Source organism: Marmota marmota, unplaced genomic scaffold, assembly GCF_001458135.2.
Source record: "Marmota marmota marmota unplaced genomic scaffold, marMar, whole genome shotgun sequence".
NCBI lineage: Eukaryota > Metazoa > Chordata > Mammalia > Rodentia > Sciuridae > Marmota > Marmota marmota.
The window spans coordinates 416,591-432,784 of record NW_026000207.1 but is presented as its reverse complement, the minus strand read 5'-3'; the positions used below and the strand labels follow the sequence as shown (position 1 = coordinate 432,784).

The 16,194-nt window shown below is 54.1% G+C and overlaps 2 protein-coding genes across 4 annotated transcripts in view; one reads left to right on the top strand and one right to left on the bottom strand.

Moving 5' to 3' along the window:
* Window positions 1-566: 566 nt before the first annotated feature.
* LOC107158821 (zinc finger protein 184-like) lies at window positions 567-6,610 on the top strand. The gene is made up of 3 exons (XM_015505314.2): window positions 567-599; window positions 1,284-1,530; window positions 3,404-6,610. The coding sequence occupies exons 1-3, from the start codon at window positions 567-569 to the stop codon at window positions 3,688-3,690; spliced, it is 567 nt and encodes a 188-aa protein (XP_015360800.1). The 3' UTR covers window positions 3,691-6,610.
* Window positions 6,611-8,478: 1,868 nt separating this feature from the next.
* Zscan18 (zinc finger and SCAN domain containing 18) overlaps window positions 8,479-16,194 on the bottom strand; it is a 9,205-nt gene continuing 1,489 nt past the window's right edge. The window contains exons 2-7 of one of the 3 annotated variants that reach the window (XM_015505535.2): window positions 13,914-14,497; window positions 13,282-13,422; window positions 12,121-12,224; window positions 11,767-11,863; window positions 11,015-11,107; window positions 8,479-10,150 (exon numbers count right to left, since the gene is read on the bottom strand). In XM_015505535.2, coding sequence (XP_015361021.1) covers window positions 9,558-10,150; window positions 11,015-11,107; window positions 11,767-11,863; window positions 12,121-12,224; window positions 13,282-13,422; window positions 13,914-14,340 — 1,455 coding nt within the window. In that variant the 5' untranslated portion in view covers window positions 14,341-14,497 and the 3' untranslated portion in view covers window positions 8,479-9,557. The remainder of the gene's footprint in view (window positions 10,151-11,014; window positions 11,108-11,766; window positions 11,864-12,120; window positions 12,225-13,281; window positions 13,423-13,913; window positions 14,498-16,194) is intronic. The other 2 variants (XM_015505536.2, XM_015505538.2) reach the window with 2 other exon arrangements.

Sequence of the window (16,194 nt, the reverse complement as noted above, 5' to 3'; positions counted from 1 at the left end):
GGTGGGAAGCCCGGCTTCGCCTCTGCCCCGCAGCGCCCGGGGCGGGCGAGGAGGAGGAAGCCCCGGTCCCCGGCCTGCGGGGTCAGGGAGGCGCCTCTCACCTAGGGCCCTGGCACGGGCCTCTGCGGGGCGCTCCCCAGAGCAGACTTCCCGCCCAGAGCAGCAGCCCTCGCCGGTTTACCGGGGCCCTTAATTCCTACAGTCCCCATCATGGCCTTCTAAGCTGAATGCTGGGCCATTTTATGGAAGAGGGAAACTGAGGCACACCAACGGGGGCCGGGGGACCCGAGCTGTTCGTCTTCCTGTCAGTAAAGCTCCTCCTGGAAATGACCTGTGCAGCCTCTCTGGAGAATGTGCCCACCCTGCCCTCGGTTTCCCTATGCGGAGTGGGCAGGACAGTGCAGAGAGCACCCTCCACAGCACCAGTGCTGGGCCCCAGCGTCTCACGTCCCACAGCCAGACCTTTTACCTGCACCCAAGAGCTTTAGGCTTGGCATCTCTGGTCACTGCAGAAACCACCCAGAGCTGGACCTGACTGTTCCCGCAAGAGGCCAGAAACACGGGGAATGGCTGCTGGGCTCCTCATCACCAGGGCGGGGGTAGGTACGCTTCTGTCCTCTCAGGGCCCCACCTCGGAAGCCTGTTGTGCCTCAGCCTGTGCCCTGTCATTCCCCTGCCAGGAGGGCACTCCAGCCAGCTCCACCTCTCTCCCCAGCTGCCTCCTCACCTGTAATGGCAAACCTGAGGCCACGGAGTTCATGGCCAGCACAGACCTTCCGGCTCCTAGTTGTGGTGCAAGAAGGTTAGGTTAAGGTGCTCGTAGTCTCGAGATTCTGATTCCAAGTTGGCACCTTGAATGTGGCCAGCTCTGTGGGGAAAAGAGCTCCAGGGCAGGAGCAAAAACACAGAGACCTTTCCTGATGGCCCTAATCCTACCCACAAACCTGCTGGGAGGGACTAGCCTCTCTGGGGACTATTGGAAAACACATGGAAGGGTGTGATAACCACAGGAATTGCCCCATGAACCCCACCTTTTCTGAAGACCATGCAGTTACCCTAATGTTTAAGTGCCCGAAATTGAAGAGTGGGGTCCTGCTGGAAAGGGATTTTCCCACACCCTCCAGATTGGGTCAGTGCAGAGAACTTAGTTGCAACGGGGAATTGTAACCTAAGATGTGAGGTTAACTAGTGGGATTGTTCTGATACCAACTCTGAGACTTTTCTCCAAATTGTTGGAAGACAGGTGAGAGGCTGTTCCTACACCAATGAGGAACAGGCCATAGGAAACTCTGACCCCAACCTCCAGACCCCATCTAGCCCAGCTGTTGTTCCCATTCACCACCTGCCCCCACCAGCAGTTAGTGCCAGGTTTGACTCAGCTGAGGACACTCACGATATTTCAGGAGCAAGTGACCTTTGAGGACATGGTTGTGGATTTCACCCAGGAGGAGTGGGGGCAACTAGAGCCTGCCCAGAGGACCCTGTACCATGATGTGATGCTGGAGACCTTCACACTGCTGGTCTCTGTAGGTAAGGCCACACCCATGTCCTCAGTGGTCTTCAGACACAACAGTCACTTCTCCTGTGTTAAAAATGGGGCTAGGAGGGCTGGGGGTGTGGCTCAGTGGTAGAGCGTTTGCCTAGCATGTGAGAGGCACTGGGTTCAATTCTCAGCACCACATATAAATAAATAAAGATCTGTCAATAACTAATAAAGTGTTTTGGGAAAAAAAAAATGGGCCTAGGACTTGGTTTTGTTTTCTTTTCCCTTTGAAAAGATTGAACCCCGGTGTGCTCTACCACTGATCTACATCCCCAGCCCTTTTATGTTTCCTTTTGACACAGGGTCTCACTAACTTGCTGAGACTGGCCTCAAACCTGTATCCTCCTGCCTTAGCCTCTTGAGTGGCTGACATGACAGGTGTGCACCACCTCTCCTGGCTAGGGCTCAGCTTTAAAAGCAATCCTTGGGCTATATCTTGAGTTTCAGGAACTTGACTTTTTTAGTGTAGAGAATATCAAATAGGATTAATATCAACAGGTTACAGACCCAACCTGAAATCACGAGAAGCCGAGAAATGGGCTGAGTCTTTCAGTGGTGCTCTTGGGAGCTCCTCACTCGGCCTTCTGTGTCTTCGTCTGTCTTCATCTGGTTGGGCTGCTCTACCAAAGCACCTTTGACTGGGTAATTTATAAACAGTAGAAACGTGTTGCTACAATTCTGTAGTCTGGGAAGTCCAAGATCAGGGTGCCTCCTGCAGCTGCACATGGCAGACCTGGGGCAAGGGAGCGCCTGTGCACTTCTCTTGGGCACTCAACCCATTCACAGGTGGAACCCTCATTTCAGAGGCCTCACCTCTTAATGCTGTCATAATGAGCGTTAGGTTCCAACATAACAACCTCGGGGAAGATCAACACTCAGACCCCAGCAGCCTCTTTTTTTTTTTTTTGATACCCAGGATTGAACCCAGGGACGCTTGACTGAGCCACATCCCCAGCCCTATTTTGTATTTTATTTAGAGACAGGGTCTCACTGAGATGCTTAGTGCCTCTCCATTGCTGAGGCTGGCTTTGAACACATGATCCTCCTGCCTCAGCCTCCCGAGCTGATAGGATTTACCCAACAGCCTCTTTCTGTCTGAGTTTCCAGATGGGCTATTGAAGATGACAAGACAGCTCCCAGGGTGCCATTCTTGTGTGCAAGACCAGTGGACAAGGGAGTCTGGCCAGAGTCTCCAGGTTGCTATGGCTGGCTGCCAGGTCCCCTTCACAGTGCCACTGTTGCCAGCTGACAAGGGAGGAAGCAGAACTCTGAGGTCCACTCAGGAACTGGGGGTGGGCTCAAGGGTCAAGAGTATGGACATGGAGTCCCTTAAGAACACTGGGCTTGGGCTGGGGATGTGGCTCGAGCGGTAGCGCGCTTGCCTGGCATGCGCAAGGTGCTGGGTTCGATCCTCAGCAGCACATACAAATAAAGATTTGTGTCCACCGAAAACTAAAAAAATAAATAAATATTAAAAAAAATAAAGGCATTGTGTTGTGTTCATCTACAAAAAAGATTCATATTCTCTCTCTCTCTCTCTCTCTGTCTCCTTTAAAAAAAAAAAAAAAAGGAAACACTGGGCTCTTGGGCATGGGATGTGGCTCAAGTGGTGGCGCGCTCGCCTGGCATGCATGCAGCCCGGGTTCGATTCTCAGCACCACATACAAACAGGGATGTTGTGTCCGCCGAAAACTAAAAAATAAATGTTGAGGTTCTCTCTCTCATTGAAAAAAAAAAAAAAAAAAAAGAACACTGGGCTCTTGACATGACTGCTGTAGCCACCTGGAAGACAAGGTGGAGTGGTCGGGGATCAGCAGGTCATGGGAGGCAGATGCTCACTCCACAGGTCTCCCTGAGCAGGACACTGGTTCCCAGGGCCAGAGGTCCTCTTCCTGCTGGAGCAGGAGGCCAAGCTGTGGGCAGTGGACTCTGGAGATCCCCAAGGCATGTGCCCAGGTGAGACAGAGCCTTTCAGGGCCTGTCCACCTGCACCTGCAGGTTTCTCTCTCTCTCTCTGCTTTCTGGTTCTGCACAGTAGATCGGCTGCTCTCCAAGTGAACACCCACCCAGCACTCCTGGCCATGAGACTGAGTTGCCACCGTCAGGGCACCTACAGTCTGGGGGAGGGGCAGACAGTACAGCGGTGACAGCAGTGTGAGGTGACTACAGGTTGGGCGAGTGCCCAGAAGTGAAAGCAGGAAGGCAGTGGGAGGACAGCAGGAGGATGGACAGCTTCAGGGAGGGGTGGAAGCCAGAGCCTGGGCTAGACGTCTGCGCGAGCAGCATTCCAGGCAGAGGAAGCCAAGTGACACAGCAGACAGCTCTGTGTGATGTCAGTTTAAACCGGGCCCAGCACTGCCTGCGTCGTTCTGCTCTTTGTCCTTTTGCTCTGCTGCTGGGTTCAGCGAGCAGTGTGCAGGAGGTGGGTGTGTCCAGGCCCTATCTGAAGAGTGGCTTGTCACCAAGTTCTGAGAGGCTTGGCCAGTGTGGGAGGGTCACAGAAGGGTCCTCCAGCCTCAGAGCAGCCAGCTCTCGCCCAGCGTAGCTTCCTGTTGCTGCTGTAACAAATCACCATGAACTTGGTGGCTGAAAGCAGAGCAGATTCTCACACAGCTCTCGCTGGCCCTGATGGAGCGCATGGGGCGTGTTCTTGGGGCTGCTGGGAGGAATTCTTTTTTGCCTTTTCCAACCCCTAGAGGCCACCTGCATTCCCTGGCACAAGGCCAGGTACACAGAGTTGGCAGAGGCTGGTTTCTCCACCCCTTGGTTCCTCCTTGCCTGGGGGTTAGGATGTGGACATCCTGGGAGCCGTTATTCCACTAACCACACACAGCCTGGCCTTTTTTTTTTTTTTTTTAAGTTTCACTGGAGCATCACATAGTATGGGGAAGGTGCCCACCTCACACCTCTAGCCAGTCTGAGAGCCATGGCTGTGGGGGAGGGCAGGGCACCAGAGCAGGAGGACAGGGGTCCACTGCTTCATCGGCTGAGGCCCTGTGGTTATTGAGGTGGGCAGATGCCCTGCCTTTGAGGATCCCACTTCGCGAGACAGATAAGCCAGGTCCAAGCGCTCCACCGCACCGAGGTCACACATCTGTCCTCCCAGTGTCTGGTTTGGGGGCCTGCCGAGTTCCTTCATGTCTGAGCTGAGCTGTGGAGGAGACACCAGATGGGTATTGTGGTGGAAGGTGTCTGGGGTCCTTCCCACGTGGCACTGTTCTCTGGCCTCCTGGCACTGTGGGAGCTGCGTAGCTGGCTGCCTTCACTGCTCTGGCCATCACTGCCCGGGAGCCTGGTGCCTCTGGGAGTCGCCCCTGAGCACCGTCTCCTTGGCTGCCTTTCCCCACCCCTCTTCCTGTTCCTCTCCTGGTTTGCACAACATGAAGAACTTTTTGTACCTCAGAATTTCCAAGACCAGTTTAATTCTGCTCTCTCCCTAAATACTACAAACTCTTTCCCCCTAGAAAGGGACCAAGGGACATTTCCACTTTTTTTGTTTCTTCTAGACTTAGAAACCAGACAAGAAATCAGCCCTTCTGCCCCAAAGGAAAGCACCTCAGAAGAGCTGTCCAGCAGTGTTGTTCTGGTGCAGACTCCTGTGGGGTAGTGTGTGGCCCTTCCAGGGGAGGACACCGCAGGTCCCTGGGAGTGGAGTCCTGAGAGGCGCGAGCCGGGAGACGCGGCAGCCCTCAAGCCTGGGCAGGAGCCGTGGGGGAATGGGTCTGGGGGAGCCTGGAGTCCTAGCCCTGATCTCCCAGCTCATCCAGCGACTCCTGAACAGCCAGGTCCCCACATGTGGAGAACACCCAGAAAGAGGCAGAAGCTGGACTCAAAGGTAAATGCACAACAGAAAATCTGTGCAAAAGAGAAACTCTGCAGATGGCGGGAATGTGAAGAGCCTGGCCAATGTCGCCGGTGTGGAAAAGGCTTCCGGAACAGCTCTGCGCTCACCAAGCACTGGAGGGTTCCCCCCCCCCACCCCCGGGAAGAAGCCCTATCGGTGCCCTCGGTGTGGCCGGACCTTCAACCAGATGGCCCCGCTGACCCAGCACCGGAGGACGCACAGGGCGCCAAGCCCCACGCGTGCGGGGACCGTGGGAAGGCTTCGGTTTCAGCCGGTCCCTCTCCCAGCACCCGCGAGAGGCTCCTCCCGGACCCAGCGCCAGCGCACGCACTCGGGCCGCAAGCCCTACGCCTGCCGCAAGTGCGGCCAGACCTTCAGCCGGGGCCACCCAACTTGTCCAGCACCAGGGGGTCCACCCCGGGAGAGGCCGAACGAATGCAGCCAGTGCGGGCGGCAGCGCCTTCAGCCAGAGCCACCGTCTCTCGGCACCGCAGGACCCGCGGGGGGGGGGGGGGCAAGCCCGAGGCGTGCTGCGGCCACCTCCTCCCCGGAGAAGCCCTGCGCCTGCGGGGACTGAGGGAAGGCCTTCGCCCACAGCTGCTCCCTGACCCAGCACCCAGAACTCTCACTGGGGAGACGGCTGCATGGGTGCTGGGGACAGGGGAGGCCTTAAGCCACAGCTCGTCCCACTCAGACTCGGCCTGTTCCTTCTCACAAGAAAGATGCAGCACCCACTCCTCGTTCTCAGACGGAAATGCCTAGCGCCACCAAGGGTTAGGTTCTAAACAGCAGGGAAAGGTGGAAACAATCAACCTTGAGGACCCCGAGCCTCGAGGAGAGAGAGAAAAAAGGAATGTCTGGGCCTGGTGATGCCACGCGTCCAAGCATTCAACAGACCGAACCAGAGATTCAAAGGCCTGAGAAATTCAACAGATACCTTTCAGGTAAGAAAACCAAATGAAGTCAGAATTTGCTGTTGTTTACATTATATTCTTTCTTAAAGGGATGTTTATGAATATTCAGGTTGACTCTGATAATCATAGCAGTATGTTCCAAAAATGAGAATGGCATTTTTGTGGAATCCCTTGGATACTTGTCTTTGACAGTACAAAGCTGGTTTGTGTGTAAGCTGCTTGTTCTGGGTATGTAACAGCCAATCCCAGACACTTCTAATTCCATATGCCAATGTATCAGCATACTATAAACAGAATTTACGTCCCTCATCTCGTTTTGCAATTTAATTTCTATGTGCAATGGGATTGAAAAGCTGTGTATGGGAAGACTTGAAACATAAAGCTGCTTCCATGGAATGTCTCAAGATTCTGAGAGGGCTTTGCTGCAGGACTCACAGGCATTAGAAATGCTGATATTACGAAAAGGGGAGGGTTTACTCCTTTGTTCAGCCATCATCTCATGCTCAGTGGCACTTCACATTGGTACTCTGTTTTGTTCTAAGATTTCTCTTTGAGGAAGTGTTCAAGTTAATCTTTTCTTGAAATGTGTCCTCATTGATTCTTCATCCTGGTATTCTACTCCCCCCACCCCATTCATTAAGTTTCTATTTTTATGTTTAATTTAAAAGCTCACAGTATTTCATTAAACCCTGGATCCACAAATAGAAGTATTCCTGACAACTACAACCATTACATGGCTGTTGCCTTCTTCATCAGAAATAGCCTCGGGCACGGTGACGCACACCTGTAATCCCAGTGACTCTGGAAGCTGATGCAGGAGGATTATAAGTTCAAGATCAGCCTGGGCAACTTTAGCGAGACCCTGTCTGAAAATAAAAAGGGCAGGGGATGTGGTTTACTAGTAAAGCACCCCTGGGTCCCCCAGTAATGGGGGGCGGGGGGAATAATTGCATTGTTTGGTTTGGATCCTGGGTGGTAATCAGTTGTGCTTGCATCAGTCTGATTTCCTCAATCACTGCGCTAGCATATAAATTCCTAGTGAACTTGAAATTGCTTCTGGGGGAAAATGTTGCAAATAGTCTTTCAACACTGCTCCTTGTGAAAAGCCTTTTGGGAATTAATTTCACTTTCCTTGTAGTTGTTTGCAGTGCTGGGGGTGGAACCCAAGACTTCATGAATATTAAACAAGTACTCTACCAGTGGGCTGCATGCATCCGCAGTCCTTCACTGTCCTTTAAAAGCTGCAAAAGACGGCCAACAGAACCACTGCAAGCTATCTGGGTAACTGTATTAAAATATTCCGGTCCCATTCCAAAAGCAAGAAGTGGGCACAATGTGCACACCTGTAATTCCAGTTACTGAGGCGGCTGAGGCAGGGCGCTCAAAGTTTGTGACCAGCTTTGGCAACTTGATAAGACTGTCTCAAAAATTAATCAAAGGGTTGAGGATGTAGCTCTGTGATAGAGCACCCCTGGGTTCCATCAAAAAAAGAAAAATAGAAATAGATAAACTTAGCTCAATATGTCCCCCCTACGTGCACCACATTTCCATTCTGACATGTCAGTATTAAAAACCTGAGATCCTTTACTTCTCCAGTGTGTACTTATGCCCAGGGCCTCCGAGTTCACTAGCCACACTTCAGGTGCTCCCTTCACATGTGGCTGGCCAGTAGCAGCATGGTGACTTAGGTCCTCTGGTCAGCGTCTTGACCTTCCCTTTGTGATGGGAAGCCTTGCTTTCTCTGAGTTGATTAGTACCTCGATAAGTTGCTGAGGCTGGCCATCTTCCTGCCTCAGCCTCCCGAGGGACTGGGATTACAGGTGTGCGTGGGCCCGTCTTCAAAGAAGCCAGATGTGCTGGGTGTGTTGGTGCTCAGGAGACTGAGGCAGAAGGATCATGAATTCAAAGCCAGCCTCAGCAAGGCTGAGTGGGAATGAGGGTTGGAAGAGTCTATTTAGGCTTTTTTTACTGCCAGAACCACACTTGGTTTGAGGACAGGCAGAGGGGAATGTGGCTCAGTAACTGGTAGAGATGGGTACCTGGGCCCTTATGAGTGAGGGGCCCACAGTCTCATTTCCCTTCAAGGACTGGAGAGCGGAAGCGGATCCCTGGGTTACAGCAAGAAGCAGGGGCCCCTCCCACCAACACACACAGGCAACAGTCAGGATGTCCAGCTGTAATGTGAGTGAAGAAATAAATACTTTATTACGTCAAGCCTGTGACTCGGGGGTTGTTACACAATTGCTGGCTCAAACACAGTGACAGAAAGAGGCACCGTTTATCTACAGGAGCAATTAAATTTATGCTCAGGCAACAGAAACAATACTATAATCTGAGATTAAATGCAAAATCAAGACACCTCACGGAGCCCAAGGAGTTAAGTTCCCTTTGCTCAGGCAGACAGAAGCTTCCTCAACCTTTGTTAGTGTTTCCAACCTACTGCAATCACCCCCTGGTAAGAGACATCCTACAATAGAAGCCAGTTCTCACATTTAGATACACAGCTGGAACTCCACAAAATGATACTGCCTTCACTACGTGATGCATTCTGACCTACTTTATTCTACTTCATTGCTTGGTAATGCCGTTGGCCACCCACTAGTTTGATTTCACAATTCACTGATGGGCTGGAACCCATAGTCAGAAAACTGCATACTAGGCTCCAAGCATTTCGGTGATCTTCGTAAGCCACTCCGTATAGGTAAAGACGCATGAGTGGAACAAGGAAATAGTTTCAGCTTTTCAGGATTCAAAAGTGAACTTGACGTCACATATTTACGAAAGGCCAGAACATCTGGCAAGAATTCTGCCTGAACAAACTTGGGGAGCTCAAACAGGAGCAGTGGAAGTGAAGACTCCAAGACTGCCCACAGAACACGCACACCGGGGACTCGAACTGCACAATGGCCACGGCCGGCACACGGAGGTATAGACGTGGCTGCAGGACAGTGGGGTCGGGGTTTCCCGTGGTGGATGAGGTGGGGTTTTCCGTGGGTGCTCTGGCCACATCAGCCCATTTGGGAAACAAGCTGATGTTTGTCCAAAGACCACAGGAAGACCACCCCCAAGTGTCTGGAAGGAGCCCCCATACATTCTGAGATTCCCAGCCAGTCACTGTCACCTCAAGGGACACTGGCCTGGTGGCTTGTCTCTAGGCCTCAGGCCCACCCTCCCCCCAGAGTGAACTCACTGTGGCAGGGCGGGGCCAGGTGCAGAATGGCTCCTGGGGATTCCAGTGCTGGCCGGCAGGGCCTGTCTAGCAGCCCTGGCAGGCGCACAGCTTCTTGCTGCCGTGGCTCCTGTGATGCTCCATGAGGTGCGAGATCCACGCAAAGGCCTCCCCACACTCACTGCAGGGGTAGGGCTTCCCTCCCGACACTCCAGGCTCCTCGGCCTCAGGACTGCCTGAGGCCGAGGTGCCTGCGTCCTGCCCAGCTAGGGGCGTGGCAGCACGGCCATCTGCCTCAGGCTGCATGGCGTCCCCAGGCTGCTGGCTGCTCTGGCTGGAGGCACACTCGGGTCCCTGCTCACCCTCATCCTCTGGGTGGGGCCGCTTGGTCCCAGAGCCTTGCTGTGGGCTGTCTGGACTCGCCTGGCCCTGGTCTTCTTCTGAAGGGCAGGGGACTCTTTGCTTCTGGGAGGGGCTGACGCAGCCTGAATCCTCACCCACAGTGTCTGGCGCCTTCTCGGGCTGCTCCTCCTCCTGGTTGGTATCCATTGGGGGGTCTGCAGGAGTGTCCCCTGCGTCCCCTGCCAGCCTCTCTGATGGCGTTTCCTGTGAGCCACTGTCCTGGCCTGCGGAGCCCTCCTCGCACATGTTCTCTGTGCTTTCTTCCTGCTTCCCGCTGCCTGAAATAAGGTCCACGTGTGAGCAGCCCTGACTAAGCGCTCAGGCCTGGACACTGCCCACGCCGCACTAAGGAAAGAAGGCCTGAGCAAGGAGGGGAAAGGGTGTGGGACACGAGGCCGTGACCTGGCGGCCTCTGTCACCCTCTTCCAGCTCCCTGCTACCTGAAAGAAATGGCCCCTCCTAGCAGCCAAGGGCCGTGTGACCACCAGCATAAGCAGGCAGTGAGCAGGGCCTTCTCCACCCTGCTGCTGGGGAAGTGACCCCAGGAGCAGCCACCCTGACTGCAGGAGGACTGGCATGGAGGCCACACAGCCGTGGTGTCGGGGAATGAGGGCCAGAAAGCCCTGCAAAAGCCCACTGGCTGCACGGGGCTTAAACTCCTGCCCCAGAGCCAGACCTTTGGGCTCTCCACACGGCCGTGGCCTTGTGCCCAGGGACATCAGCATGCAGGAGGCCAGCAGAGCCTCAACAAGTGCTTATACTCCTCGAGTGCACCCCCAAAACCCAGCTGCTGACCTGGGGAGGCCCGGCTAGCACTGGGAGAGACCATGGAGAGTCTCCCCAGGTAGGGAGACTCCAGACCCAGGTAGGTTCCAGGTGGCCACAGAGGTCCATGCGGCCCTGAAGACCAAGTGGCCACAGCACAGCTCAGCCCAGCAGCCCACACCTCACAAGTAATTCTGCTGTTCTTTCTGGTGACCAAGTTTTAGGGCGGTTGTCATGCAGCAAGAGATCCCTAAGAAATGATGCCTGCTTCCTGCTCCAACACAGGTGAAGCCAAAGCTGGGGGGGTGGGGGAGGGCACCTGCCTGAAAGCAAGGTGCATGCTCTACCCTGCTCACCACTTTCTAAGGTGCCCTTACCTGGGAGGCTGCCTCCAGGTGCCTCTCCTTCCACAAGGGGCTGCTCCTCTGCCTCCAGACTAGATGCAGCATCAGGCTGGGCAAACTGGTACCCTGAGGTTCCAACAGACAAAGCAACTCTTAAGAGGACCAACACAGAAAGCAGCCGGCCTCACTCCCCTAGGCTGGAGGGCCAGGACCAAGCCCCTGGAAAGCTAGGGTTCCTTGAATAAGGCAGGCGGAGGAAGAGGAGGCTGTGCCTGGGTGAGGCTGGAGGGCCCACAAGCTGGGTGGTAAACGAGTCTGAGGGGAAGCAAATCAAACATGTAGGAACATAAAACTGGCTGGGGGCGTCGCTCAGCTGTGGAGCATGTGTTTACTGTGCAGGAAGCCCGGGGCCAGCCCCCAGCACAAATGAAAAAAACAAAATCAGAACCACAAAGGGCTCAGGAAGCCCCCTGCAAAGGAGGGCTCTGTGGCACCAACTTTTACCAAACAGACCCTTCACCAGGCCCACAGGCTGAGAAGCCTCATCTCTGCACCACAAAGTGGGGAGCACTGGCGGTTGGAAGCTGGGAGAGCTTTCTCAATTCAGAGGCTTCCAATCCCGCAGGAACCCAGGACCCAGGCAGAACTCAGGTAAGGGTGGGACCTGGGCAAACCAGCCCAAGTTCAGACATTTAAAACATCCCCAGTGTCCCAAGGAAGCCCCCAGGATGGGGTCAGAATCTCCCACCCATCGGGGAGCGCGGGCTGTGGGAGGCGAGCCTCACCCCACAGGAGCAGCTTCCTGTAGCTCTTCATGTTCTCCTCTGCAGGATCCAGGTGGGCCCACTCCTCAGAGTGCAGAGGTTCCTCCGGAAAGGACGGCTGAAACAGAAAGGCAAGGCGGCCCTCACTGAGGCTTCCACCCAACCCCACGGAGGGCAGGCGGGAGCCACGCCCTCCTGTGGGTCCTACCCTCAGGTCTCCACCAAAGCAGGCTTCCTGGCCTTGGCAGTGGGCATTCAGGGTCCTAATCCTTGCTGTGGGAGAGTGCATGCCCTGGGAGGGAACAGCATCCAGGGCCAGGAGGGACGGACCCTGTGAGCAGGTCAGCCCCAGCACACCCAAGGGCCCCCACCCACCGTCGGCTGCGCTTTGGCCTCGTCGGTCTTCTCTCCCCCGTTGCTCCCCTGATCCAGGAGCATGGGTTCCAGCGCAGGCCAGGCTGGGAGAAGGCAGGGCAGCGCTGCAGGGAGACATGCAGTCACTGCACGACTCAGAGTGGCCAGGCAGACCTGCGGCCCCCTCACAGGTCCCAGCACACTCACACCACGCAGGCCTGCACCTCACGGGGCAGAGCCACCACAAAAGTGCCAGCTCACGCCATGGAGGAGGCAGTGCCTTCTGCTGCCCTCCAGACGGGCAGGGACCTGGCACGGTACCAGCGCAGGGCCGACGGGCAGGGCAGGCCCAGCCTGTGCACCAGAGCAGCTGTGGAGACCACACAGGCACTATCTGCAGTTCCTTGTTCCGAGGGCAGGGTCACCGGGCTGCACAGGGGGTGCCAGGCAGCCAAGGAGCCAGGGACCACAGCCCAGGGAGGACCGCCCCATGAGCAGTGAGCACTGTTTTCCAGGAGACCAGCAGCCAACTCTGCAAGCATGCGCAACGTGCAGAAAGGCGGGCAGCCACACACCAGGATGCTATTTTTAGAGGGCATGAGGAGAGGGGATGTAACTTTTTTTTGGTACTAGGGATTGAACCCAGGGGCACTTTACCGCTGAGCCACCTCCCCAACCCTTTTCATATTTTATTTTTTTTTTAATACTTAATTTTTAGTTTTAGGTGGACACAATGCCTTTATTTTATTTTTATGTGGTGCCGAGAATCACACATGCTAGGCGAGCGCTCTACCACTTGAGCCACATCCCCAGCCCTCATATTTTATTGTGAGACAGGGTCTTGCCAAGTTGCTCAGGGCCTTGCTAAGTCACTGAGGCTGTCCTCAAATTTGTGATCCTCCTTCCTCAGCCTCCTGAGCCACTGAGACTACAGGTGTGTGCCACTGCACCCCGCAAGAGATTACTTTTTTTCTTCATACATCAATGTGTCTTCATCATGTGGTAAACATGTATAACTGCTGTTTTTTAAGGGGACTCTTAACTCAAAAGTAATGCACTCATGGCATAGTAATGTGCAGGACCAAGTCCCATGTGCATGATGGACTTCCAGGCCCCCCTCTGCTCCCACACTGGCTCCGCGGCGCACCCACCTCCCCATCTAAGGCCCAGCTGCTCACTCACGAGTATCGGGTGGCACTGGGATATCCTCAGGGTCTCTGGGGCTCCCTAGTCCTCCTGGTAACAGCAGGGGGTCAGGGTGCCTCTCATACACTCCCTCACTCAACCCAGAAGATGATCCAGCTGGGGAACACAACAGCATCCCTGTTTACAACCACGGAACAGTGAAAGGTTAGGATACAAGCTAACCATCACAGAGCCTGCAGAGGGCCAGGCATGGACCCAGGGTTCTGACCCCAAGCCCATGGGCTCCTGCCCCGTCACCACCCATCCATCCCTCAGAACTGCAGAGATGAAATCTCCAGCCAGTGACCCAGAATATTCACCCAGTTTTTATGAGGCTGGTCATTTCTCCTGCTTCCTAACATCTGCAAAGCAGAAGTGAGGGCAGGAGCCCAAGCAGCTGTCCCAGCCTATGAGGCAACCCTGATGGAAATGGCAATGGGTAGGACAGCAGGAACTTGGATCCCTGCTGACTGAGAAACAGCCTCTCCGACTCAGGGCTGCTTTCTCCCGTGCCTCCTACACGTGGGGAAACAATTTTCTCTGCAAAGCCGTACCCAGGGATTCCAGCCCTTCCCAGACCCTGCTCCCCGTTTCCTCTAAGACACGTTCTTCCAGGGCGGCAGCCTCACCTGGCTCCTCCAGGACGTCCGTGAGGCCCTCCACCAGAGAGGCTGCCTTCTTACAGCTCTCGGGGTACTGGGCTACCACCCAGGGACGGACCCTGTCAGGCAGGATGCCCAGGAACTGCTCCAGCACCAGCATCTCGAGTATCTGCTCTTTGGAGCAGGCCTCAGGGCGCAGCCACTGGCGACACAGCTCGTGCAGCCTGGCCAGGGTCTGGTGGGGACCAGCCGCCTCCTGGTAGACAAACTCCCGGAACCGCAGGCGAGAGAACTCGAGGTCCGCAGGAGTCCTCTCGGGGATGGTCTCAGACTCGGGGTCCTCTTGCTGACTCGTGTCTGCAGACCCTTCTGTGTCTGCAGACCCTTCGGTGGGCACCTCTGGGGGAGTTGGGGAGCTTCTGGGGGAGGCCAACACCTTCTCCAGAGGCAGCATCTTCCCAAACCTGCACTGGAAATATGACTGTGTGGAGCCAAGGGCTCAAAGATGCCAGGGGTGAGGGGCCCAAGGAAAGGTTGACTGCCTCTAGCAGAGGACACACAGTGGTGCCAGGGTCCCCAGGGAAGGTCAGCCAGTGACAGGATCCAAGGACCTGCAGAGGACAGCGGTGAGACAGATGCCCACATGGTAAGAACACAGCTGTAGGGGACCTGAACAAACAACAACAAAGCCGAGGTCTCAGGGTACAACCACAGGCCCACCACACCCAGGTCTCATGCAGTTATTTACAAGCAGTCTGCTTGTTAAACATCAGTTGAACTCCAGTTTTGTACTTATTAAAAATTATTGGACAACCTCAATTATAAACCTAGATATAAAAAAGCCTGAACACATCATTCATTCCCACTATGCGTATCATATACACGATGTCAGTCTCATGGCATCAGATTTGAACTGCCAGGCCTGTTTCACATTTAACAACATGTATTATGTATGAGGCAGGCACTGGAGTGCACACCAGTGTCCTCAGCCCCGGCAACTTAAGAGAGACTCAGCAAACTCGTAATATTCCTTGTCTCAAAATAACACATAAAAAGTTCTGGGATACAGCTCAGAGGTAAAGTGCTTGCCCAGTATTTACTTTTTAATCCCCAGTACAGGGGGATGGGGAGAAGCATTACAGGGCTTTAGTTCCCAATAAGATGGGAGGATAGGTGTTGGGATTTCTATCATTAAAACAACTAAAAACCTGAAACAAAAGGCATTTAGAAAGACAGTAGGCACAGACAGCCCACATCCGTCTGGAGGTGGACAGCTCTGCAGATCTAGAGTACAAGGTGGGAGTCATCAGAGGTTGGCTAGGAGTGGGGATGGCAGGGCATGAAGGACAAGAGGAGGCTCTGGTCCTAGCCAACTTTCCTCAACCCCTTAACTTCCTAGGCACAGAGGGGCCAGAATCCAGGATGTCTGGGTGAAACCACTTCATTGTACCTGCTGGCCAACAATGGCCAAGCTAACAGACACGGGCAGGCCATAGTTCGCCTGCATCTGCATGTCCTCCCAGGACCTGGGCCCGAAGATCTGAGCCAGCAGGAGGAAGAACTCCCAGACACCACCACGAGGAGCAAATAAGAAGCCATCTACCAGAAGACAGCTGCCCTTGGAACCACAGAAACAATCACATCTTTTGAGGAATTCAAGAGAAAACCGTGCATGGGGATTGCTGGGGACTGAGGGCTGCTGACCTCTGCCAAGTCAAGTCAGATCTGTCCGATACACTTTCCCACGAGCATGCAGGCCCTAGGGTCTCGTGGGCAGGCTGGGGGTGCTCAATTCTACTGAGAGCATCTGTCCAGCACAGGTGAATGCAGAGACAGGAAGTGGATCAGTGATTTCTGGGGACTGTGATTTTCAAGGTAGGAAACGACTGTTAATGGTTATAGGATTTCTTTCTTGGGTGATAAAAATGTACTGAAATTAACTGGTAACAGGCACACAACTCTGTGAATCACTAAAAACCAATCAATGGTCCACTTTAAAGAGGTGAACTTTATGGTACATAAATTATACCTCAATAAAGTTGTTTTAAAAAAAGAAAAGCTAGGCACAGTGCTTGCACACCTGTAATCCCAGCTACTCAGGAGGCTTAGGCAGGAGGACCTCAAGTTTGAGGCCAGCCAGGCAACTCTCATGCCTCAAAATTTAAAAAAAAAAAAAAAAAGGTCTGGGGATGTAGTGCACTGGTACTGGTAGAGCACTTGTCTAGAATGTGTGAGCCTCAATTCCATCCCCAGCATTTTGTAGCTGGCAAAATAGCATTTACAAATAAGGGCAGAATTCTAAGAGCTA

Bases quoted from the DNA above. Each gene is read 5' to 3' on its own strand.
- LOC107158821 (XM_015505314.2), top strand. From the start codon at position 567: ATGGCTGCTGGGCTCCTCATCACCAGGGCGGGG. The intron at 600-1,283 runs GTAGGTACGCTT...AACAGGCCATAG, and splicing joins TCCTCATCACCAGGGCGGGG to GAAACTCTGACCCCAACCTC. The intron at 1,531-3,403 runs GTAAGGCCACAC...CTCCCTGAGCAG, and splicing joins CACACTGCTGGTCTCTGTAG to GACACTGGTTCCCAGGGCCA.